This window comes from Curcuma longa, chromosome 14, assembly GCF_044706935.1.
Source record: "Curcuma longa cultivar G26 ecotype Majalengka, Jawa Barat chromosome 14, ITB_CL_G26_1.1, whole genome shotgun sequence".
Classification (NCBI taxonomy): Eukaryota; Viridiplantae; Streptophyta; class Magnoliopsida; order Zingiberales; family Zingiberaceae; genus Curcuma; species Curcuma longa.
Window position 1 is genome coordinate 5,795,328 of NC_133874.1, and position 26,495 is coordinate 5,821,822.

The 26,495-nt window shown below is 36.9% G+C and overlaps 1 protein-coding gene and 1 pseudogene across 1 annotated transcript; both read left to right on the forward strand.

The window, feature by feature from the left end:
• The first annotated feature begins 235 nt into the window (after nucleotides 1-235).
• On the forward strand, nucleotides 236-26,165 carry LOC141844989 (ATP-dependent DNA helicase Q-like SIM). The gene is made up of 16 exons (XM_074732983.1): nucleotides 236-250; nucleotides 2,121-2,841; nucleotides 2,984-3,203; nucleotides 3,290-3,400; nucleotides 3,599-3,767; nucleotides 9,450-9,783; nucleotides 10,827-11,017; nucleotides 15,734-15,790; nucleotides 15,934-16,014; nucleotides 19,540-19,603; nucleotides 21,283-21,382; nucleotides 21,468-21,551; nucleotides 22,613-22,700; nucleotides 24,065-24,160; nucleotides 25,096-25,188; nucleotides 25,372-26,165. Exons 2-16 carry the CDS (start codon nucleotides 2,199-2,201, stop codon nucleotides 25,675-25,677), a joined length of 2,637 nt encoding a protein of 878 aa, XP_074589084.1. The 5' UTR covers nucleotides 236-250; nucleotides 2,121-2,198; the 3' UTR covers nucleotides 25,678-26,165.
• Nucleotides 12,142-14,286, forward strand: LOC141845339 (histone deacetylase 1-like; annotated as a pseudogene).
• Nucleotides 26,166-26,495: the final 330 nt, after the last annotated feature.

Here is a 26,495-nt window from a genome sequence, read left to right on the forward strand (position 1 = left end):
AGGTCTATCATCCATTTCAAAATAATCTAAGCATATCTTATTTTTAAAAAAAATAATTTCATAAAATGAAATATTTTATAGGTACAGATGAAAGCCATAAATGAAAGTTTCTTTTATAAAAAAAATATAAATTAAAATAAATGCTGCAGTGGGCTTCCAGCCCAATGATCCGCCCAACTTCCATTATAAATTAGGCTTCAGCTCCGCAACGGATCCTCTCCGCCCGCTCCTTCTCCGGCGTCGTCGATCGGTAAACATTCTCTCCTAGGTTACCATTTGCGCATTGTTGTTGAATTGGAGGTCTCATCTTTACCATTCGTGTCTTTTGCCTAGCGAAGTTTGCAGCTTGATGTTTTGTTGACCTAGTTTCCTTCGGGTTGGCAATCTAGTTTGCCGATAGATGGGGTTTTCCTAATATTTAGTTATTCGTTTGTCATCGTTTTTTGTTTTAAAATTTGATCCGCTCCGTTCGTAAGTTTCAATTGATCGATCATCAGCAGACTGGAATCGCTGTATTGGCTTACTCATTGTTGCCAATGCGGAACGAGGTCAAGATGGATAGTGCACTTATTATATGGTAAATCCGCGAGGGGTGACAGTGACGCAATAAACGAAAGGCACACCAAGGTCAACTCACCTTGATGACTTTATTTAGGGGCATTCTTGCTACCTTAATGTTGGCAGAGGAACTGGGAGCAGGAAGTTCCATGCTCTTTAAATTTCAAGATGACACCAACTAACACTTATCATTTGAAAAAGGGTAGTCTTTGTCAAGACTTCAATATATGCTCTCTTGTCCAACCTTGGCATGGGCCGAATATTGTTCCTAAGATTTTTTGCTTAAGCTTACCCTGAAGGGGACCGTTAGTGTTTGAGCATGTCCATTAACTTTTATTCATTTAGCACAAATAATAAAAAAAAACCAAATAAAAACATAGAAGACTTAAAATTATAAATACTGCAATATAGAACGTAAAAAAAATTAATTGTGGATGAAAGTATTTACTATGTGCCCAACCTCAAGCCAAAAAATATAGCAAAATGAAAGAAACATATACCATAATGTTTTAAAAACTTGTTCTGGCTTTGTTTTATTCCAGTTCTTTGTTAAAGGCCTCAAACTTTGTTTAACTCTTATCATTCCTTCTCCTGTCAGTTTATAATCCCTCTTAGATTGACAATACTCTTGAGCTTGCTCATTGAGCCATATGTTTAATGATCTAATCTGATCCCAACCTTTTGAGTCAGCCTTTATAGAATAAATCGAGGAGGTCTCACTTCCTCATGAAACTAGACAATGCCTCTGCAATCCATTATCTTGACTCTGTGTAGCATTAGATAAACACAACTGGAAATTAGTTGTATGTTGGTTAGGTATGAGGGGGCTTATGCTCCATGAAGCTCAAGGAAACCTCAACTTTTTAAAGGTATTTTTAATTAGCAAAATTTCTTGACCTTTTCCTTATCCAAGTGGTCAATATCTTGTTTTTTCATGACTCCACAAACCTGGTTCAGTGTACCAAAACTGACCTTTGTAGATCGACTCTACAGGAAAAAACTCACATCATCACCACTCTTAATGGGAAGTTATGTTAAGAAGGCTTTTAAGATCAAACTGGTTACAAATTGGGAGCTTATTTCTTTCATAATACTCAAGGCAACACAACTCTTCCTATGAAAAACTTATAATAGCCTCACTCCAGTGTTGCAATGCCTTACTGAGTTGATGAGCATTTTTAAAATTGGACTTGTTTAGTCATATGCTGGTTCCTGGGCTGATTACTAGAGTTGTCAAGGCATTATAGGCTTTTTAGTTGTTCGACAGCAGTCAGGGAGGCCTCATTTTGAAGACCCAATTTTAATATCCTTTTGGAGTGGATATAAATTCCTTATAAAATCTATGATTAGATTCTACAAAAATGCAAGAATGAAACTATAAGTAATTTAATTCATGCTTTTCAGCTAGTTTTTTATCTTATAATTTTTATGCACTCAGAAGACACTTGATTGCTTATCATAAATAGTAATCTGTAAATTTTAATTGGTGTGAACTTGTTATTTCAGCTCTTGACATGCAACCTTGAATCTTTTCTTACCCTGTATTATTCCTTGCACTGCAGTTTTCAACTTTAGCAGCCTTTGTAAGTGATTGCCATATTTCTCAGAAGTCAGAACATTGTATCAAAATTACTGAAAGTATGATATGGACGTCCGCTGATTATATTATAGCCAAATTAATTGACATGGGTTTTGAGTTTTCTAAAGCTAGAGAAGCTGTAGAACTTGTTGGTCCATCACTTGATCATGCTGTGGAGTTCATCTTGAGTGGTTCCTCTAAGAGCGATAATAAAGCAAATTTGCAGACTTGTAGTAGTTCAAGACATCAAATCTTTAACCAAGGCTATGCACCCTCATACACTTCAAATAGAAGGAAACAATCGAGCATAAAAGATCATCTTCACCCATTGCATGGGATAAAAGGACATGTTTCTTCCAACCCTTCTTTTTCTAGCACTTATGGAAGAAGCAGATTAAAGTGCAAGGAATTAGATCAACAGGATATTTCCAATATTGATATGACTTTGAAAGTGGATTTTCCTTCAGAATACAGTCACCAGGTAACTGAAAATGGTGTCAATTCTACCGCGTTAGTTTTACAAGAAAAATGTGGCTCTCAGTCTCATTTGCACAATCAAGAAGTCAAATTAGAGTGGGAACAAAAAGTTGGTGGTATTTTGCACAAGCATTTTGGCTTTTCATCCTTAAAGGGTTTTCAAAAGAAAGCTTTGGACGCATGGTTATCTAACAGAGATGGCCTTGTTCTTGCTGCTACTGGATCAGGTATTTTGCTTCATCTTTTTTTTACAGTTTGACTGACACATTGTTATCTTCAAATTATAGAGCTTGGATTTATATTTTGAACTATTATTTTGTAAAATCGGTTTGAAAGTATCTTTCAGCCAATTGGTTACTGGCATTGCAGGCAAATCTCTCTGTTTTCAAATTCCAGCAATATTGACAAGCAAGGTTGTGATTGTTATTTCACCGCTAATAAGTTTGATGCATGACCAATGCTTGAAATTGGCAAAATATGGTGTATCTGCATGCTTCCTTGGGTCTGGACAATCTGACAACAGTGTCGAGCACAAAGCCATGTGTGGTGCATACAAGATTGTTTATGTTTGCCCTGAGACAATATTAAGGTGTGTTTTCCTCGTTTTTCACAGTAATTTTGTGAGGTTGTAAAATTCCAGTCCACATTAATATTTCACAAGCAGTGTTTTTGTAGGCTTGTAGAGCCACTTAAGGGTCTTGCAGTAAATCCAGGGATTGCACTGTTTGCTATTGATGAGGCTCATTGTGTTTCTAAGTGGGGTCATGATTTTCGACCTGATTACAGGTAGGTTCTAAAGGATTGTTGGCCTCTACTGTGTTTGCTTTGTTAGCTTTTGGAATATCTAGGGTGGAAACTGAAAATATCATTGGTTTAGTATTGACTGATACAAAACTGTTGTTGCATGTTTTTTCCTGCTTATTTAGATGGAAGAACTGATGAACACATGCATCTCATGTAGTTTTTTTTTTCTAATTCTGATAGGCGATTAAGTGTGCTGAGAGAGAATTTCATACAGTTCAATATTCCCTTGATGGCATTGACTGCTACTGCAACAAATCCTGTCCGGGAAGACATTTTGAAGTCGTTGCACATGTCAAAAGAAACAGAGATTATACTGACTTCTTTTTTCAGACCAAATCTTCGATTTTCAGTATGTGGAAATCATAAGTTGTCTTCAAGAATGGAAAAAATGCTTCTTACCTTGCAATTCATGCTAAGTTGGTTGATTACTTTGATTTCTGACATCATCTTTGAGTTAAATCTTGCTGATTCATTGGTAAAACTGCTAAATCTTACTTCTTCGACTGAACCTATTTCTGCTGACTTCTTAAAATGGGATGGTTGGCATCCAGTTTATACTGAGAATTCATAATGTCGGCATAGTTGTCTTGATGGGGCTAAAATGTGGCCCACATTGAGGATGATTATGACAAACTAGGGTAAACATGAATGGAGTAGTATGCCAATCCAACAACTACTTAAAACTCTAACTTTATGAATGCAAAGTATCTTCTATAGTGAAGGAAGACTGGTTTAGGGAGTAGATAAGAGGAGCAACCTTAAAATCATGCCAAATGTTCAGACTATTTGGAGTTCATTGCATGATTACAAAAATCATTCTAGTGATGGTAACCTTTTTCTGTATTTTCTAACCTAGCAATTGACTTTCTTTGGTTAATGAATAATATAGGAGATGGTTATAATCATTGGGTACTGCCTCTCGTCCATTAGTCAAGCCACCAGGCACACTATGTATGAATCGGGTACTCTAGATTATTTTCAAGCTGAACCAAAGGAATTGGTTTATCATAGAAAACCATCTTGGTATGATATCTTTTTATTTGTACTGTCTAAACTTTCTTTGTGACAGCTACAGTTTTGTCCCATATTATGAATTAATAAAGAAACTTTATACGCTTAGATAAGAGAACTATTATTAATTTAGGTTTAAAACATTTTAGCCGCTATTGGCTCTCACATGTTGTCAGTTAGGAATGATTCTAGGCTACGAGTTGGAATTTGGGTCTTGGTGAGGACGTCAAGACTTAAAGTGATGGAGATTTTGACTGTTCAAGTTTTGTCTTAAATCGTGAGCTATGGGTCAATGGGAAGCTTTATAAACAGATAAGAGAGCTACTATTAACTTGAGATTATGAATTTTCAGCCAATGGTTGAACTTGACAAGTTAATGGCTAAGTTCTTTATCTAAGCAAGTTGTGATAATTGCTATTGGAGTGAGCAAAATAAAAGTATGGTGAGGTGTTGGAAAGGGCTACCTGTGTTATAGTATATTCATCATTGACCCTCACTACTGCCAAATAGGGATGATTTTGGACTAATTGGAACTTGAGTCTTGACTGTGACATCAAGAACTAAAGTGGAGAGACACCCTAGTGAAGATTTATATGTTTAGGTAAGCGGAACATTATTAAATTGAGCTTTTGGGTTGGTGGTTGAGCCTGACAAATTAATTGGTAAACTTTCTCATGCGATAATTGATATAAAGAACCAGTCTGATGAGGGTGAGGAGTGATGCTTGGAGTGATAATTAATGTGACTCTTCGTAAACTTCCAAGATACAAGAGTACACACATATCAAAACACACCTCAAAGTGGAAAAAACGACCGGACCATAAGTGCAAGTTGCCTTGAATGGACTCTTAACAATGTGATATCTTTTGATGGAATTGATGATTTTTCCATAAGAACTTCTTAGTTTAGTGTGTTCGTTATGAAGCAATTTTGTGATGGGTGGCCATTTGGGAAGCTCCTCACTTTTTAGTCAAATTCGTCCATGGGACAAACCTTATAGGCTAATAGTATGAGATATCAGTCAAAATGGATGATATTGCTGAGCACATGATTGATATTGCTGAGTATATGGTGTGCTATATTCTCCTCTCTCCTCTTTTAGTGTTGCCCAATGCAATTGCTTCTTCTCATTGCCTCTATTATTATTCCCTCTATTATTGGATGGTGACTCTTTTCTTCATATAACACTCTTGCTAGTGCTTTAGCTCAAGGATCGAGCTTATGCATAATGATATGTGGTCAATCCACTGTGTAGCACATATATAGTATTGCATGGCATATTCGGTTAATTATTTTTAATAATTATATTGATAAAGATAACTATTTCGCACTCATTAAAGGATATACATGGACTCTTCTATTCATACTTTCACATAAAAAATGTCAATCATCCCATGTTAATACATGAAATCAAACAATCAATATTAACAATGCAATATAATCCATATACAATTTCTTTAATGCAAAGATAGATCCTGTATCTATGATGCCATATGGAGTGCTATTAGTTCCCTGTAAATTGTGCCTAGGGGGCTTCATATGTGGCTAAAGCTAGCTCTTTTTAAAATTATGCTTCAGCCAGCTATTTGTATTTGTAATAAAACTACTAAGCTCCTAGAAATGATGACAAGAAGGCTTTCTTGAGTTCTCAAATTCCCCTCTATTCCTTTTTCCTAACAATTATTCATGTGTGCACTCATTAATGCTGGATATGGTTGGTAATCTGTTACATTATATATTTTTGAAGTCTTAACCCAGCCTTTAGCTATGTATTCTAGTTGAATATTGAACTATAGTTTAAAACACTGTGGATCTAACCTTTCATTTCTAATCAGTGTCAACCAACACCATGTGCCATCATCTAATTCTGGTTGGATATCAAACCCCAAAATGAAATTCTTAGGAAATGGAGTAGATTATAAATAGAATATAAAGATGCATTCCTTAGGTTGATTCACGGATTGTCAATTTCATCATACCAAAATAAGCCAGCCTTGGATTCATACAAGGAATAACTAAAAGGATTGTAGGAATAATTTTTTTGGCAGATTAGCTATTTCAAGTTCATTTTGTAAGCGAAGGTAGAGAATAGTTGTTCCACTAGCATTCATCAAGGGAACATACACAGACACAAATTTCACTCTAATCAGTTAATCAAGGTCTTGGATGTGTATTGGAATTTATCTTTTTATGTATGAGTGCCATGAAGGGAAGCCTTGGCGCAACGGTAAGGTTGCTGCCTTGTGACCTAGAGGTCACGGGTTTGAATGAAACAGCCTCTTGCCAAAGGCAAGGTAAGGCTGTGTACAATGGATCCTTTCCCCGGACCCCGCAAGGCGGGAGCTTCGTGCACCGGGCTGCCCCTATGTATGAGTGCCATCTATGCTCACATTTCAAGCGTATGTGGTTGCAACTATATTGTTCATTCTTTTTGAGGAAAATGGAAGGTATAAAGCCTACCGAATCAGTGAAAATACTATGTATAAAGTTTATAGGGGGAATGGGACAGGCAGTGAGCATTTATTTAGTGACAAACTAGCAAATCGTCAGCAAACTTTTCGGTTACACCAGATGGAAATCATTTGAAACAGCTACTGAAGACCTCAAGTAAACTACTATATTGAAGACTAAATATGTGTATATTTTGTTGTTTCCAAAAAATCATCCATTATGTGGCTATGCGACTCCACTCTGTGGGCACCAATGCTAGACAGATCTAGTAGTTGGTTGAGGCTCAAGTAAGCTTCTATATTGAAGACTAAGGGGGCGTTTGGTATACATTCAGTAATGAGAATGGTAATGATTTTGATTGAGGGGTTAATGGCAATGAGAATGATTACCGGATTTTTGGTGCTTGATATAGATACTGGAATGAGTATTATTCCCATTAATGTTGTTTGGTTTGACTTAAATTATGGAATGAGAATCAGTCAAAATTCCCATTTTACCCTTATATGTAAAAGACAAAAGTAATCATATAGAGTCATAGACAAAACCATTTTATTTAAAAAAAAATACAATATGATGAATATTTTTCTTTCATCCCAACGTACAAAAGGCATAATTGTCCATAATAAATCATCGTCCAAAATACAATCGTCTTACATAATCAAAATAACTACCACAATATCAAAAGTGAAGAAAAAATGTATTCATCAAACCCAACATCACAAACATAAGCAATACAAGGTCATCACAAAACCACTGAACATTCGGTATGTTACAAATACAATTGAGAATAGTCTAAGCAATACAAATACAACAAGCAAGGTCCAAAGAAACCTTAGAAATTTCAGAAGAATGGTAGCCTAGCAAGGTCCAAAATGTCATCACAAAATTTTACAAGGTCATCACAACACCACTGAAATAAACTTGGTAGCCTAGCAAGGTCCAAAATGTTTCAAGCAAGGCCTAGTCTAATTCTAGCACATATGAACTTAGCTGAGCAAAGTATCTGGGGGTTACATATGAACTTGGAAATCTGTTGAACACTAAATATTGAAGACATATCTTGTCTCTTCATCCATTGAATAAAGAGCTCAAGATTTGTGTTTTTTTTAAATGGTCTAAAGTAGGAATTGATGGTATGTCCAATTTGTTTCTCAAAGGTCTACACAACAATCCAACAAGATTAGTGCAAACAACAATCAAAAAGGGCCATCGAGGACCACATTAGGGAAGGTTATCACAAGACAATATATTGACGTGAAGAGAAAAAACTATCAAGGAAATCTTACTTCAACAACCATGGTAAACATCCATACCTAATATTGCGCTTCACCTTGCAGATTCTTCAAACAAGTAGACTAGGAGAAATGAGGAGAAAGGAAGAAGAAGAGGAGGAGGAAGAAAAGGGGAAGGGGTGGAGGAGCTCGGCCGGCAGAGAAAAGAAGAAGAAGAGGAAGATGGGGGGGGGGGGGGGGAGCTTAGATGAACGGGGGAGAAGAAAAGGGGGGCAGCCAAGAGGAAGGGAGGCTCGCGGGTGAGGAAGAAGAAAGGAAGAATCGCGCCGGGGAAGAAATCGCGACTTAGGAGATGGGCGCGGGATACCGCTATCCACGGGGAAAAAAGCTGCACCGCGATGGGAATGGGTTTAGCGATAACCGAGAGAGGGGTAGGTTATGAAATCAGGGATATCAAATCCTTATTTTGATTTCCATTCCTGTTTACCAAGCATTAAGAATGGGAATGAAATAGATTTCATTTCCATTCCCCTCTCCTAAACCCGCCTACCAAGCGCCTCCTAAATGTATGTGTATATTCTATTGTTCCCAAAAATCATCCATTGGGTAGGGCTGTAAATGAACCGAACGTTCGGGAACAAGCTTGGCGTTTGATTTGGTAATAACTGGTTTATGTTCGTTCAATACATACAAGATCAATTAAATGAATAAGTTTGAACAACTCGTTGAACTAAACAAATAAACTTGGAAATATGTGTTCAGTTCATTAATGTTCATTAATAACATTCGCGAACAATGTTCATTAATAAAACTCTTATCAACATGCTAAATAAACAAAAAAACTTTCAAAATGAACAAACAAGTTTGTATTATTAAGCTCAATAATAATCAAACAAGCTTAAAATGTAAAAGTTTCAAATAATCAAACAAGCTTCAATTGAGAGATTGATAACATCTAAACGAATCAAGTTCAAGCTAAGCTTGAACCAAACTCAAGCTCAAGCTCATAAAAAAAACCAAGCTAAGGTTGAACAATCATTTCAACGAGTTGGTTCATTTAAGCTCAGTTTGGTTTGGCTTGGCTTGACTCAATTACCTTATCAAACAAACTTAAACACCACAAAGTTTGACTCGTTTACAACCCTATCTGTAGGCACTAATGCTAGACAAATCTAGTAACTAGTTGAGGCTCTTGCCATGAAGCAACTGAATGAGACTAAAATACTTGTTATGCAGCCTCCATATTCTCAGATATTTGTGTTTTTTTATTTTATTTTGTTTTATTTTCCTACCTACAATTAGCACTTTTTCGCTTAATTTTCCCCCCTTTTGTATAGGTTAAACACAGTAGAACATCTTCAGTGTGTTCATACCGTAAAGACTTCAAGGAGCTTATACAAACTTACTCAGCCACAAGGATGGCAAACAGAAAAAAACAGAAGGCTAGTGACATTGATAATGATAACTCTGACACCAATTCTTCAGATTATGTTAAATCTGCTGGAGAAGAAACTTCACTATCTAATAGCGAGGATGATGAGGGTGGCAGCACATATAAAAATTGGGAAGTCAATGGGGCTAATGATTATGCATCTCCTGAAAAGATTCAACTGACTGTTGAGTATCTAGAAGATGAGCTGGACATTCCTCCACTTTCAGATGATTTTGATGGTACTCATTTTCATTTTGAAATGATAGAATCACTTTATGGAACTTTTTATAAAAAAAATTTACTGAAGCAAGTCATGCATGCTATGTTTTTAGTTTTTTGTACTTAGTAGAATAGAACGATATGAGTGTATCAGTCATTCTTTTTCATTATTTCTGTGCATTCAGATAAATTATATGCTTTAAAATTCACATGTCTAATCCCATTTGAAAAAGAAACCCAGATTTCCATACAGTGAGATGATGTAAGTCCACACTGGTGCGCTGTGGTGATAGCTTGTGGCGTGTTTCAATATTCTCCAAGCATAGGGATTTGATAAAAAAAATGATTAATTTAAAATTTGTGTTACTACTTTTTTTTAGACATCAAAAAAGATCTAATCAAGTTAAATTCCATTTATACATGCTTTGATAAAATACTGATCCTTATTTATTGAATAAATAATCATCCATGAATCTGAGCTCATTTAGGATCATCAAATAATTTTGGCCAAAAGGTGCTTGATAGCCTTGGAGGGCTCCAAGTTTGGAAAAAAGAATATACACAGATGGATCACTTTTTCCAAATTTTGAGCCCTCTTCATTAGCTAAACTTTTTTCCATTTTTATAAGAAAAGGGTATGTGTTCCATCTATTTGGGTGGCCAACAAAATTTTATTCCACTATTGAAATCCATGTAGATTCATTTTGCTTGAATACCCATAATTGAAACATAGTTAAAGTGGTCATAAATAAATAAATCTGTTTGTAGCAATTGAAGGGTTAGAATGGGCGTGCTATTTAGGTTGGCATGTGATGGATAACTTATAGTAGTGGCAAGCCAACATAATCTAGAATAGTGCCATTCCAAAATGTGTGGTTTGACTCACGCAAACTAAAATGCATGACACATGACACACTGTTTTGCGCAAAATGGTTGCATTCTGCACTACAGTCATGGAATTTCACTTGGTTTAACAATTAGTACTGTCTTGTCATTTAAGTCTCACTTGCCTCTTGTTCTTTGATTTTTATGCCATTTGTTTCAAAATGATTTTATTTTGCAGTTTCTTGTGGTGAGTTTCCTGCTATTGAATCCGAGAATTTGAAGACTTTTGACACATCCAAATCATTTGATATGCAAGTGTCTTTGGAAGAAGGTCCAACAATTATCTATGTTCCTACTCGAAAAGAAACTTTAAGGATAGCAGATTATCTTTGTAAATTTAATGTCAAGGCTGCAGCATATCATGCAAAGGTACTTGTAGACTGTAGTCATCAAAAAAAAAGATCTTTGTCATGCCTCATGTTTGTCCGCTATTCACTTTTATGCCATGATTGAATGTGAATATGTTTTCATTTTTCAAAGGACAAATATTCCTTCAACTAAACCAATTTTCCAGTCTAGTAACTAAACAAGTGCTTTTTTTCAAATTGCTTCTTTCTGTTGGTTTCTGTTCAATTTAGATTTCAGAAAAGGACTTAAATGAATTTGCATCAATAACAAAACTTATTTCGGAAACAAACAAATTTGACCTACAAAATGTCTTCTATGCTTTGCCTTTTCCTGGGCTAAAGGAGAGACTGCATCCCTTTGTTTCAATAGTTCATTTTATTTCCTCAGTATTGCATGGTAGTTGTTGCAATGCCTTCTTTCTTTGCTACATACAACAACAACAACAATAACAACAACAATCAAGTCTTATTTGATGCAGGAACAGAAGCAATTTTAATCTTTTTACTATTTTATCGAGTTAGGGTTTTAGGAGTATTTTCATCTTTCACAGGGTTAGGGTTTGAGTCTATTTAAATTATTTGTTTAGTTGTTTTGGGGGTGGTTTTTTTATCAATAATATTTGTGGTCGTGCCATTTCTTCCCAAACGTCGAGTTTGATTGCTTATCTCCTGGCATTCTGTGGAATTAGTAGGATTTAGAAGATTGCTTCCAGTATCATGTGTGAATCAATGGATTCAATAGTTATCCGCTGCATCAGTTGGTATAAGAGCCGAATTGATCGTGTAATTATGCCACCGAGAAGACTGCAATGTGTTGACTACGCTTTTGATCGTGATATGGAGCAGCGATTTCAAGTGCTAATAGACGAATGGTATAATCTATTTGTGGATCAGGTAATAGAGAGAGGATAACAACGTTATTTGGAAATTGGAATAGAGGAAGTCCGATCCAATGCAAAAAATAATTATCAGATAAATTCGGAGGAGGAAGAGAACATTTTTGATGAAGAACAAAGAATTTTTATTTATAAGGAAGACGTGGATGATAATATTGAAATAGTTGGTGATCTAATTTATGACAATGATAAAGTAGACGGAAGAGGATCTTGGAGGGAGGTGGAGGAGGAAGAAATTGTCTTTGCAGGCATGGATTCCATAGGAGGGAATTCATTTCCTAGTGTCTGTTCGGATCCGGATTCGAAGAAATGGATGGTTTGCTACTTCTACGACACAAAAATCGGCAACTACTACGGGCAAGGGCACCCGATGAAACCGCATCGCATCGAGATTTCCCTGCTCACCTACTATGACTTTCTTGGGCAAATGCAAGTCTACAAGCCCAATCCTACTTAGAATCGCGATTTCTGTCACTTCCACGCTAATGACTACGTTGCCTTCCTCCAGTCCGTCATGCCCTAAACTCAGCAGGACCAGATCCATGCACTGAAGCGCTTCAACATTGGAGAGGGTTGGCCCGTCTTCGATGGTCTTTACTCCTTCTGCTAGGCCTATGCAGGCGGCTCTATCGGTGGCACCATTAAGCTCAATCACACACATGATATCACCATCAACTAGGCTGGTGACCTCCACCACGCCAAGAAGTGTGAGGCCTCTGGATTCTACTACGTCAACAACATCGTCCTTGCAACCCTCGAGTTCCTCAAGCGTCACGAACGAGTATTGTATGTGGACATTGATATCCATCATGGGGATGGAGTAGAAGAGGCCTTTTATACTACTGATAGAGTAATGACAGTTTTATTCCATAAGTTTGGAGATTATTTTCTTGGAATAAGTGACATACGCAAATTGGATATGGGAAAGGAAAATAGTACTCCCTAAATGTCTGTTAGATGACGGAATAGATGATGAGAGCTACCAGTCTCTCTTTAAACCTATTATGGGCAAGTTTGGGGTGTCAATTCAGATGGGTCGGGTGGGTTCGGGTCAAGTTGAAATAAAAATGTTATTAAAAAATCTCAACCTAAATTGAACCTGAACCCGAAATAAACTCGAAACCCTAAACCCAAACCTAAACCCGTATAACCTATCTAACATGAAAAAATTTGATATTTTTCCCGATAATTTTTCATTTTTATCTCAATATTTTGTCATTGTCATACTAATATTACATAAAACATCTTAATTTTCAAAATAAAATTTAATTTAACCACAAAAAAATCCTCTAAACCCTAAATCGGAATCAACCCGGGTAACCCGAATCCAACCCGAATTTAAGCTAATTCAAATTCTCCAACCCAAACCCGACCTGAACTTGAAAAGTCTCAACTCTAACCTGATTTTTTTGGATTGGGTTGGGTCGGGTTGGTGAGTCGGATCAATTTTTGACACCCTTAGGTAAAGTTATAGAAATTTTCTGGCCTAGTGTTGTGGTACTTCAGTGCGGTGTTGATTCGCTGTCTAGAGACAAATTAGGTTGTTTTAGTCTTTCCATCAAAGGCCACGCAGGGTATGTGAGGTACATGAGATCTTTCAATGTACCATTATTGCTGCTGGCGGTGGTGGATATACTGTCAGGAATGTTGCTCGTTGTTGGTGCTATGAGACAGGAGTTGCACTTGGAGTAGAAGTTGACAGCAAGATGCCTCCAAATGAATATTTTGAGTACTTTGGACCAGATTATGCTCTTCATGTGGCACCAAGTAATACGGAGAACAAAAATTCACACCGACAATTGGATAATATGAGAGCAAAACTTCTAGATAATCTTTCAAAGATTTAGCATGCTCCTAATGTGCAATTTCAGGAACGACCACCTGATACAGAGCTTCCTGAGCCAGATGAAGATCCAGATCAACAACATGATCTTTGATTCTGACATGGAAATTGAGGATTCAAAGCTTCCAGATGAGTCATCACAGAAACTATTCTCTAATAGTACACCAAGTATGAGAATTAAGAAGGAAAAATTTGGAGACTGATCTTAAAGATCAGGAAGCTCCAAACAAAGTAGTGGGGGACCACGGAAAATCTGTGGAACCCATGGCAAAGTTCTCAACTCCCAAGGTTTCAGATATAAATTCCATGGAGGTAGATGAACCTAGGACCCTAAAGAATCAACAGGACAATCACCATAAGTCCTTTGATGCTCTAGCTACCTCTAATAAAGAACAAGGACATTCTCAGAGCCAATACATAGGAGAACCACAAGAAATATTTGCTAGGAGCACCACTAATAGAAACATGACGCTTTCAATTGATTCTGATTTATTTGTAGAAGTGCAGCAGTTGCTAGCAAAATTTGCCAAGTTAATGCAATCTTCCTCCTAAGCTACCATCTGACACTATTCTAAACCTAAGGATGAGTTCTTTTCAACTCATTTTTTTTTCACTGCATCACATCGAGAAGATAGCAATGTGCCAAGTTGCCAACAACGCTTTTGATGATGATATGACCAACAATTCGATGGCGAATTTTCTCCACCATGGGGAGAATGATGTAGGAACAGAAGCAATTTAAGCCTTTTTACTATTTTATCAAGTTAGCATTTTAGGGTTATTTTCATTTTTCACAGGATTAGGGTCTGAGTCTATTTAAACTGTTTGTTTAGTTGTTTTGGGAATGGTTTTTTGAACAATAATATTTGCGATCGCGCCATTTCTTCCCAAACGTCAAGTTTGGTTGTCTATCTCCTGACATTCTGTAGAATCAACAAAGTTTAGAAGATTATTTTCGGTATTTATGCACGAATTAACGGATTCAATAGTTATCCGTTGTGTCATTATCCCACTAGGTGGAGTCAGTTATATGAATTCTTGTACGCCATTGAGCTCTATTATCTATTATATCATTATTTATATTTAAATAAATTTTATCTTATTTTATTGTTGCTAACTAAGTCTTTTTTGGTCTTCCTCCTCTATAGTTTGATATGCACATTTGTTATAGTTTCATATCGCCTAACTGAAACATTTATTAGTCGTCTAGGTACATGTCCGTACTATCTTAAATGTGTCTCCCGGAGTTCTCTCTCAATAGATACAATCTCGAATTTCTCTCTATTTTCATTTCTTATTCTGTTCATCCTTGTATGTCTGCACATCCACCGTAACATTCTCATCTTCTGCTCATGTGCTCCAATCATAGTTTAACATTTAGCTCCATATAACGTAGCAGGTTAACCGTTGTTTTGTAAAACTTTTCTTTAAGTCTTAGAGGTAATTTATGAAATATTTTTTATTCTGAAAGTGGAGAACACATTGGCTTATCAAGGCAGGTATAGTCAAATGAATGTGTTGGTTTTTGGTAGAGTTTGAAAATATGAAGCAAAGGCATTTTTGGAGTTGGTGAGTAGAGAAAATCAAAGTCTAAGGTGATCATTGCATCACATTCACTAGTCATTGGCATGTTTTAGAAAGGCCAAGTCCAATTCAAACTTCTGAATCACGAAGTGCACATTTAACCTGTGGGCCTTTGGCAACACAGAACACAAGTTTCATTGAAGGTAATGGTCTTTCTATCATCCAAGTTAAACTTTCTATTTTATTGTTTTATCAAAGCAATGAATGCCAACACAGCTTTATCTGTAACATCATCCTTAATTTTTAAACTATTACTCAAATGGTTTTCTTTTTCTAAACTTTTTTAATTTTGGTAAGATCACAGATAAATACACTTCTTGAATCTCTGGGAATGTGCAATATGACTGCCATATTTCAGTTGTTATTTTCTTACTCAAATCTTTTCCTGTTTTGTTTCATTTGAAATATTCTGCAGCTACCAAAAACCCATCTGAGACATGTCCATCATGAATTCCATCAAGGCTCTGTACAGGTAATTTCTGTATTATACTAGTTTGTAGTACCAAATGAGTAAGGGAATGACTTTGGCTTTTACGTAGCATCATTTTTGTGAACATAAATATCTAACTGTGCTTAATCTTTTATTCTTCTCTCTTCAATATTCTCATGGATTAGGTTGTTGTAGCAACAATTGCTTTTGGGATGGGAATTGATAAGTCCAATGTTCGAAGAATCATCCATTATGGATGGCCACAGGTATAATAGATCACTGTCTGACAAATGATATTATTGTTTAGACTCTAATGTTTTCTTGCTAAGGGCATGCTGACTTTTTTTTTGACCTGTTTGACAAATTGGGGCTGTTTCAGTGCATTTCTAATTCTGCCAAAGTTATTCATGATTTTCATGTAAGAAGTAGTTTAATACTTAAGTTCAGTGTGACCTACAACTATATTATTTCATGTCTATATGAGCTATGCTTCTTGTACTCCCCATCTCTCTGCCTTTCTTGCTTACTGCACAAATGAAGGAAGGAGGAGGAGAATGCTATGGTTGGGAGGGAGATGGGGGGAAAAGAATACGAGTGAGATATAGAAAGAAGTATTGAAAAAGATGTCTCATTCTATGCCAGAATTTAGGTTGACTTGAATAGGTATGATTTCAGTACTATACTGGGGTTTAGTGATTTTGACATACATTGAACTGTTATGAGATAAAATCAAATGAGTTTTGCCTCTTTAATATGTTTCCACTGGTTTATTTACATTTTAAAATAAGACTAAATTCATTTATGACTACACAGTATCAACCTTAGACATTTTGGCACGTGTTGAAGTGTGCCTAGATGAATTTTGATAAATTTTGCTCTTCTTTCTCTTATCTTTAAATTCTAAAAATAACAAACTACAATAATTTGATAGTCAATTGAATTAAAATTTTATTGTATGATACTATCTCGTACACTGAAGTGCGCCAAGATGAATTCAAGAGATTTACTTATTTATTATAACTTGTTTACTTCTGAAAAAAAAAAATAAGGTCATAACAACTAGATGGTCAGTTGAATTGCAATTTTAAAAAAAATCTAAAATTTAACAAGTTTTTGATATTTCTCATTATTAGCATGTGCGCTGAGTATTGACATAGTATGGCCCTCAATACAAGTGGCACGTGCAGCACAAGAGACCCGTGCTGTTAGTACTGAATTTTAGCAATTTACTGGAATGGTAAAATTTCAGCCATGCTAGCAAACATGATATCAAATTCCAAACCATGGATTTAAAGTCTTAGGGTTGTGTTTCGTAATGAAATGTTACAAAGCTTTTTTAGTGGATGGTCAATAATGTTAGGAACCGGGAGATGGCTAGAGAGGGGGGGAGTGAATAGCCTCTCTTCCAATCGATTTTTCTCAGAACGACTGCCTCAACTTAACCACAACACCAACACCTCAGAAGATCAGAAGATTCACCCGAGAGCAAGAACACCAACACCTTGCAGCACCTCAGGGAACTCAAGCAAGCAAGAGGAATGAACGCAAGTAGAGAGTGCACAATTCACAGATTCACAGCTTTCTTGAATTGCCCTCTGCTTCTCCATCCCCTTCTTTTTAAACTTCCTTTCTTCTGCTCATGCAAGCACACCTACTGAACCATCTGAGCCCCTCAAGTAGAGAGTGCACAATTCACAGATTCACAGCTTTCTTGAATTGCCCTCTGCTTCTCCATCCCTTTCTTTTTAAACTTCCTTTCTTCTACTCATGCAAGCACACCACTGAACCATCTGAGCCCCTCTGAGCCCTCCGGCACACTGAAATCATCCTCCTCCAGTTGCCAGGTGAGTTCAGTCGTCGTGCCAGTAGCCGTTTATCCAGAAATTGGCTATCAAACAAACCTTACCAGATGGAAAGCCAATCCTTGACTCTCCTCATTTGAATTTGAATATCTGCAAACTCAGAGCAAACTCAGAAATACATCAGCAACAAATCGCAACAAATAACAGCGAATCAAAGAGCAGATCAGAAGAGCAGAAATGTGTGCAGAAGTCTGAATATGATAGCCATAATCGATCAAGACATCGATTAAGAGAGAGTGGAATCGATTACCACCCTTGTAATCGATTCCAGCGTGACTTAATCGATCAGATGATCGATTCCCACTTTATGTAATCGACCGTGCGATCGATTAAACGTCGTAGCGCGATTTCCACAGAACACCCTGTAATCGATCAAGTGATCGATTACAGTGTGTTCCATAATCGATCAAGTAATCGATTATGATGAGTTCTGTGCGACATTCAATTCTCACAGATTGCTCAGTAATCGATCCGGTGATCGACTAACCATCCTAGCTACTGGTTAATCGATCCACCCACCGATTACACTGAAGTTAATTCGATTCCCACACAACTTGATCACCTGGTCAACTCGTATCTCACCCGAGCCAACCACATTGGACTATGTATTCAGAGAACAGGCTCCCAAGCCTCCTCTGACAATGATCTGGTCTGGAGACAAGCTACCAAGCCTTCTCCGACCACAGTCCGGTACAGAGAACGAGCTACCGAGCCCTCTCTGACCTAGTCCGGAGAACGAGCTCCCGAGCCCTCTCCGACTCCATCTGGTCCAGAGAACGAGCTCCCGAGCCCTCTCTGACCTAGTCCGGAGAACGAGCTCCCGAGCCCTCTCCGACTCCATCTGGTCCAGAGAACGAGCTCCCGAGCCCTCTCTGACCTAGTCCGGAGAACGAGCTCCCTAGCCCTCTCCGACTCCATCTGGTCCAGAGAACGAGCTCCCGAGCCCTCTCTGACCTAGTCCGGAGAACGAGCTCCCTAGCTCTCTCCGACTCCATTTGGTCCAGCGAGGAAAGAACTCGGTAAGAATTTATTTCAGCCATTTTTCACTAGTGACAGTCGACTGATGTGGTAAGATCAGTCGACTGACACTAAGTTATTACACCTGATACGCCTCATCAGTCGACTGGATTTAACTCCAGTCGGATCGTTTCTGGAGATTAGTCGACTGACCTTGAAGGCCAGTCGACTGATGGCAATCAGAAGGTATAACGACTCGACTTGAGCTTCACATCAGTCGACTGAAGGTGATGGACTCGACTGGATGTGTTCATCAGTCGACTGTCATCAACTCCGAGCAAGCAGAAGGTAAGATGACTCGACTGATCGACCACATCAGTCGACTAAGGGCAAAATCAGTCGACTGACTTAAATCTGTGTCAACATCAAAACAACCGTCGGGACAAACTGTATCAACAAATAAGTGATAAATGATCTCTACTAAGATTGCCTTTTTAAGCGCTCAAAGTCCTGGAACTTCTATTGCTGTCTTACCTCATTATGGGTTAAACGTTCTTGGTTCTCTTTAGAATGATAGCCTAAATGCATAGCTTTCTTGAACTTATCTTTTGCTAGGCGTTTGTAGTAGCATTTCATCTCAACATGGATCACGTTTTCTTGAATTGACATTATATTTTTTTTTCTGTTTTAATTGAAGGGAATTATGTGTTATGAAGTCTTGGTTTTTGTGTCTATACAGATGCATTGCTTCCATCAAACATATTTCATTTGTGTGTATATATAGTAGTTATTTTTCATATACTTAGTATTTTATGTTCTCATGCACTTTACTTCTATAACATTTCTGGTTAAATTGATTACTGTTGTCCAGATTTGCCTGCCATGACTTTAATAGGTTATGGAACTTTTGAAGATTGTGATGTATGATCTATCATGGGTTTACCTATCTTCTGAATAAGTTTTTTCCTGCAGAGTTTGGAAGCATATTATCAAGAAGCTGGTCGAGCTGGGAGAGATGGAAAACTCTCAGATTGCAGTGAGATGAAACTCTTGCTCCTGAAATATGTCCATTCTGAACTTCGTTAACATTTCCTTGTTATTTAGAAAATACTCGTAGTTTGATTAAGATTGCTCTAGATAATTAGATCGACTTCCAGAAACTAGAGTAGGTGAGACCTTGCAATATGGTAGGTTATAACCTTGATGTGATGCGTAGGTCCACTTATATTATCAGCATGATAGGTAATTGAAAGAAGGAAGAAGGTAGGTTGGGGGTTGGGACATGTACCGTGTCTTTCAATGCAGAGGTGATCTAACTTGTCCCTCAGTATATTCTTACCCATATGAATCATACCACAGAAAGGCATGTTGCACAGAAAAATTGTTTGATTAAGTTAAATGCTTTCATCATTCTGATAATTCATAATAGTCCTGTACTGTGATCTTCAGATGTTTGTCTTTAGATAAAATGCTTCCTTTTGCCCCTACCGTTATGACTTGTGCAACAAAGCGCTGAGAGGAAGGAGCAAATTGAGATCTGGTCTCCTCTTTAGTAGGTGAGGTGAACACAGTTGGCAATCATGACACAAGATCTCAGGTGAATTATCATCATTAAACTGCATAATGACAGGAAAAAGTAATGCACTTGGTAATGTGAGACAGAAGAATATAAGTGATTTTCCTTAAATAAAGAAGACATGACTTACAGCATATCTTACAAGAGCAACCTCGACCTAGAACTTAAGAGGAATATTCATATGGACCAATATTTTTCAACCAAGATAAAGTGTTGATTTTTTTTGCTCTATGAAAACTGTTAGTTGTGGATGTGGTGTGCAAGAGCAAGAAGATTCATTGTACCACTACTGGACATGTAGAAGTGAAATTGAATGCTGACACAAATGTTATGAGCAGTATCACTTCTTAATGTTCATATAAGATCTTGACATCAGGTCTATTCGCAATGCTATTTAAAGTTGTCAAACAACTCTGTATCTTTCATTAACCAAAGCCCATGCCATCCTAGAGTAATCTCAACAATATTTATATCAATCTAGGAGTAGGACCACAAACATTAGAATTAAGTGAACCAAATGGTTTATTTGACAAGTTAGGATGCGCTAACTGACTGTCACTTTTGAATATATGTTGTGCATTAGTAACATGCCTGTTTGTGAATCCAAAATAAAAACAGAATTGGGCAGAAATGTCATCAAACAATTGATCTTTAGTCATTTTATTGATGAAAATAGGGATGAGTGGAATTTAGGCTAGAGAAGAGATGATGAGATAGTCTACCATTCCTTGTCGCTGATGAGACTGCATCGCCTAAAGAGATTTGGTAAGTGATTAGACTCTAACAGTTTAAAGTGGGTAACATATTATTTGATGTTCTAGATACCCATGCTGAGATTGCATGAGACATGCTTTAGGTGGACTAAGCAAAGTAAGAAATACAATGAGCTGAGTAGATGCATTGGTCAGTTCTAGAGCACTCCTGTTTATTTTTACTCGATCCATGAAAATGTTATGAGAATGTTTTGCTGATTGGGAAGTTGCAAGAGTTATCTTTAACACAAATTTCATGAAGCTGTGAAGTCATTCATATCTATTCCTATTGATTTAAGATATGCAATTTTTCATAACCATCAAACGATTATTCTCTGTACCATGATATTTTCTATTTCATCAACTTTTTCTTTTTTCCCCATGCAGTTTTATATGCAAATCTATCGCGAACGCCAACACTTCTTCCTAGTCAAAGAAATGATGAACAGACAAAACAAGCATATAAGCTGTTATCTGATTGTTTCCGGTATTGACATATTGTACTCTCTCTGTTCTTTTATACAACATGCTAATCTCTTCTACACTGTATAAGATTCATGTTAACTTCATAGGTATGCTATGAACACTACTACTTGCCGAGCCAAAGCATTAGTGAGATACTTTGGGGAGGAGCTTGACTGTGATGGATGCCACTTGTATGCTTCTGTGTTTCTTTCACTTCAGAAAATTATATTGCATGATTTTATCTGTTTGTCTCATCATAGTAGAACTCATTATAAGTCAAGAGCTTATATGATTTCATTAGATAAATTCAGCAATAAATATCAAGTAATATCAAATAATATTTCATACACAGAACAATATCAGACAGATTATGTTTTTTGGTATCTAACATATATTCCCTTGTTTAATATTGCCCAAGAGTAGCAGAACCAGTTTACGGGACAGCCAGGGTAGTGTCTCTGCTTCTTTGTCCTACATGGCAAATGTAGGATGATCCCATGGGCTTATGTTCATTGAGGTATCTCCACATTAACTATTGGGTTGGACGAATTGTGCTCATTTCCATCAGATTTGTACCAATGGACTGGTAGGAGTGTTAACAGTGCCCAAGAAAAGTAGAAATACTGTGGTCTTGGCTGAGACAATTCTCAGTTCTTTAATTCCTCATAACTAAGTGCAAGATGTCACTACATATGTTAAGTCGAGGTATCTCACCATTGGGTTTGCCCTATGTCAAGCGTGCTCTATCCCACTTGAACATGATGTATATGTTGCATCAACATTTACTCAAGTTCTGCAGTTATCCAGCTTGTGGACTTTTTCTAACCTAAGTTTGCTATGCAGATTATTATTATTTTCAAGTTTTATAGTAAGCTTTCTTCTAGATTAATTTCTAATATGTTTCTTAAGATCAACGTCATAGATAACTTTTGATTCTACTGGAAATTTCATTTTGCCAAGATGCTCAAACAATCATGCAAAGAGTTGGCTATGAAGCATTCCCTTCACACGGTCTTACTATATTCAGGCACAATCATGATTTTTTAAGCATATAAAAGAAGAATCCAGTCAAGAGTGAACTATCTTTGGTGTATTTTACTCCTGATTCTTAAAATAACGAAGTCTGGTGAACAAAAGAAATATGAGACATGCTTTGTCCTAGCTTTATATCTCTTTTTAAGTTTCTTATTCTGTCTCTTACTGATCAGTAACAACCTCCTGATATGTTCCTTCTTAAATTCCTAACATGAAGATGTGACATCTGCCATGCTGGACCTCCCGAGATACAAAATATGAAGGCTGAAGCGGATGTTTTCTTAGGGGTGCTAAAAGCTGAACATGTGAGGACTTTTCTTGTTCTTCTATTTAAAATTTTGAAGTGAGAATAGATACCCTTTCCAATGGATTTTCCTTGAATTGCCATCATTATTCCTTTTAAATTATTGGTTCTTGTTGTGGCAGTTAAGTTCATGTATCTACTTAATCTCCAAACTTATCTTTGTTCTTCATGATTACTTTTATGTGTATACATCCATAGTTGTTCAACATGATTTTCCTCTTCCTCTATTTAGCCTTATTTTAGAGTAGCAAAAGCGTATGACTGTTCTTAATATTTATCAAATATCACTGTGCTGAGCGGAATAGCAACAAATATCCACAAAGTAAAGGAAAATTTTGAAGGGGTTCAATTTTTATTAGACCCAAGTACATGAAAGTCCATTGATTTTTTTTTAAAAAATTTTTGTGCGGGATGATTGGAGGGCTTAAGTCTTGATTTGCTCCGGTTGCAAGGATCTAATCAATGCTAACTCTAAATACTGTATGTATTCTTGTTATTTGTTTTGTCTGTTCCAAGTTTTCCTTCAACCCCTGCTGACATTCTAACAGTAAAGGCTGTTGAGATTATTACTTATTTCATCTCATTTGATACTAAATTTTGTTTGTTATCAGTTCTAGACCATAGCTCTGCAAGTTTACTAAGAAACGAATAAAACTTGCAACCCTATGTTTCGATACTCAGGTGCCTACTATGAATCTATTATTATTAGTTTTTCATTAACAGCTATAACCTACATAAGTTCTATGTTTAGCTATTTTGCAACCTATGTGATGGATCAGTGGTTGTTGAACAACTCGAATACAAGGATTCAGCACTCCAAACAAGTGCGAAGTGTGAACTTGTTTGCAAAAACAAGAGGAGACGAAGGAACACTACCTGCAAGGGTTGTTGAACTCATCAACTTCATAACAACGTGGAGGAAGAGGATTGTGATGGCGCTACGCATGAGGAAGGATGGGTGTTCGATGATGTCACGTCCAGAGAGATTAGAAATTTTAGAGTTTGATGGCATTGTAAGGGGAGGTGAAGACTCATGCTCGTGTCAATGGGAAAGGAGGAAGGCAACCACAAGAAAAGGTGGGACTTGTCTTGCCAATAAGGAAAGGGGTGGCCGAGGTTATGTGGGGAAGGAATTAGATTATAATATTTATTCTTTAATAATCTCAGTTATATTAAATCAAGGTTTGAATCGCGTTTGGAGTTGGGATTGATTCTTGGTCAAAACAAGATATGGGGTAAAATTACCATACAGAGCTTACTACAGCTTGTTAAGCATTGTATTGTTTATGCTTGAATGCTTATTTTGGTGTTCATTATTTTGAAAAGCTTAAATAATTTCCTAAGACATTGTTGTATTTGATTCAGGCATATGCTCATAATGCATATACAGATGATACTGCTAATATGATGCTTGCTGGGAGGCCAAAATTCAAGACAGTAGTAAGCCGAATAAGAGAACAGGTTTATCTTTTATTATTTGGATATAGTATTTGTTCATGGCTTAAATGTCCATTCATCTGTGACTGTATTTGCAAGGTAGCAGATATAATACACGCTGTCATCCAGTTTCCATGGGATTCTGCTGACTCCAGTCCGTTTGTTTCTTTTATTTCTGATGGCTTGGCATCTAATTAGTAACACGCTTTCCAAGGCTCCATTTATGGCTATTTCAATCTCTAAACAAAAATATATATGGCTTCCTAATTTGGTTTATTCTCTTCCCTTAATTAATGGTTTAATTGGTTATCCTCCTTCAATGCATTTCTATCCTTTAATTTCATTCTGATTATAATTTTTTTTTTGGAAGTCTGAGTAGAAGCAAAGCGTTGCTTCTCTTCCTGTTTTTTTTATTATTATAAGGGGTCCATTATTGCGTGTCCTGTTTTCCTGGGGCATTTCTTGGCATGCAATCTATAGTTCTGTCTCACCCTAATATTCCTTCTGCATATTCTTACTTTGTGACATTCCTTCTTATCATGTTAAGAATTATTCAATTCTTTTTCTCTGCTATGCCATTTTGTTGGAGGGAATATGGCACTGTTATGAACCTTCAAACGCAGTGCTCTCCACAAAAATCTTCACATCTCTTAGAAGTGAACTCCTTCCATGCTTGGATCTTAAGACTTTGATGGAAAAGCTACTTTGATTCTCAACTAGTACTTTGATTCTTTTAAAAACATTAAAAACACATCTGCATAACCAACATCTGATTTGGGCTGATTTCTTCTGATATTCTTCAGATTTTGAGACTGTACATTGGTGGTAGTCTAGTAGTCTTTTTTAAAAGCATTGGAGCAGGAAATTTTTTTTCTGCACATTGTTGAAATATTTTTTATTTTCAGATAAAATCTCATGTCTCTGTCCTAAGGTGTTTTTGCTTTTGGGACAATGTACAGTTTCGCAAGTTTGCTACAAGTGACCCAGTTTGGTGGCGAGGCCTTGCACGGATTTTGGAGGAAAAGGGGTACATTACAGAAGGAGATGTTTCGGTATGTAATGAGGGTCTTGACAGGCGTTTGAACATGAAACAAATCGCTTAACATAATTTATAGACGATTGTCATCAAATACTTTGGGTTTTGTGCAGAATTTCAATTTTTTTTTGTAAAAATGGTTTTAGATTACTTGCTGCATGGTCTAAATTTTGTTGATTGATTTTCCCCTGCTTATCAGGCTCATGTGTCGATGAAATATCCAGAGCTAACAGAACAAGGCTTGAGATTTCTCCACTCTGAATCTGAAAAGGAGTTTTTAGCATATCCAGAAGCAGATATGCTACTCTCTTCAAAAGTAGACAAGCCATATTCTTCTTTCTCTGAGTGGGGGCGAGGTTGGGCTGATCCAGAGATACGCCGCCAACGTCTTGAAGGTAAAAAATATCGGAAAAGGAAAAGAAGACCCACTCGTAGAAAGAATCCAGAACCAAACACAGTAAGAGGAAGGTTAACTGCAAAACTTTCAAAGAAAAGAATAAATTAATTTGGTTGGAGAGCCAAAGGGTGAATTCATGATAAGTCAATAGATGGTTATTAGATAAGTGAAGCTGCAGTATTTCCTTGAGAACAGGTGGTTGGAGGAAGCTTTTATAGTCTTTCCGAGGAGCAACAAGAACGAATAAGGCGAACTCATAGTCTCTAGAATGCAAATGGTCTGAGGTAAGATGATTCCTGCAGCTCCATGACACAACTTGATGACGGGTTTGCATTTCGTGCTTGTTTAAGCCTGATTGGTGGGTGTTTTTATTCCTTCCCCCAACAGCACGCAGTGACTATGGTGATTTTTTTGCTCATTTAGTTTTTTGACATACAAACTTTTGCTTCATTTGGTTGCTGCTCATGAAACCTCTTCCCTTTAACTAGTTGTTTGTTACACATGCATCTTCCTGTTATATTACACAATTGAACCCTCAATTCCCAATGGCAAATTTAACTTAATGAGAATGTGCTTGCACAATTCTTTTACTTTTTGGTGATCAGTGTTGGAGACGCAAGTGAATCTATCTTGGCATGGTAGTAGTATCGTACTGTGGTGCTTGGAATCTCTCGATGTTTCTTCTGTGCATGTACATTCTTGATGACTTTACTTTTGAATTCTCTTCTTAATACATATTTCCCCAACCCACCTTGATCACTGACCAAATTCCATTTGTCAACGTCGTTCTTCAAAGATACACTTGTTTCCCCTGCATAGTTTCTCCATTTCTAATCTTCAAAATTATTCTTATACGACTCTGAAAGTTTTCCCTTATTATAAAAGAAGTTAATTTGAGTGTATTTACGACGAGCTGTCTGTTGTTC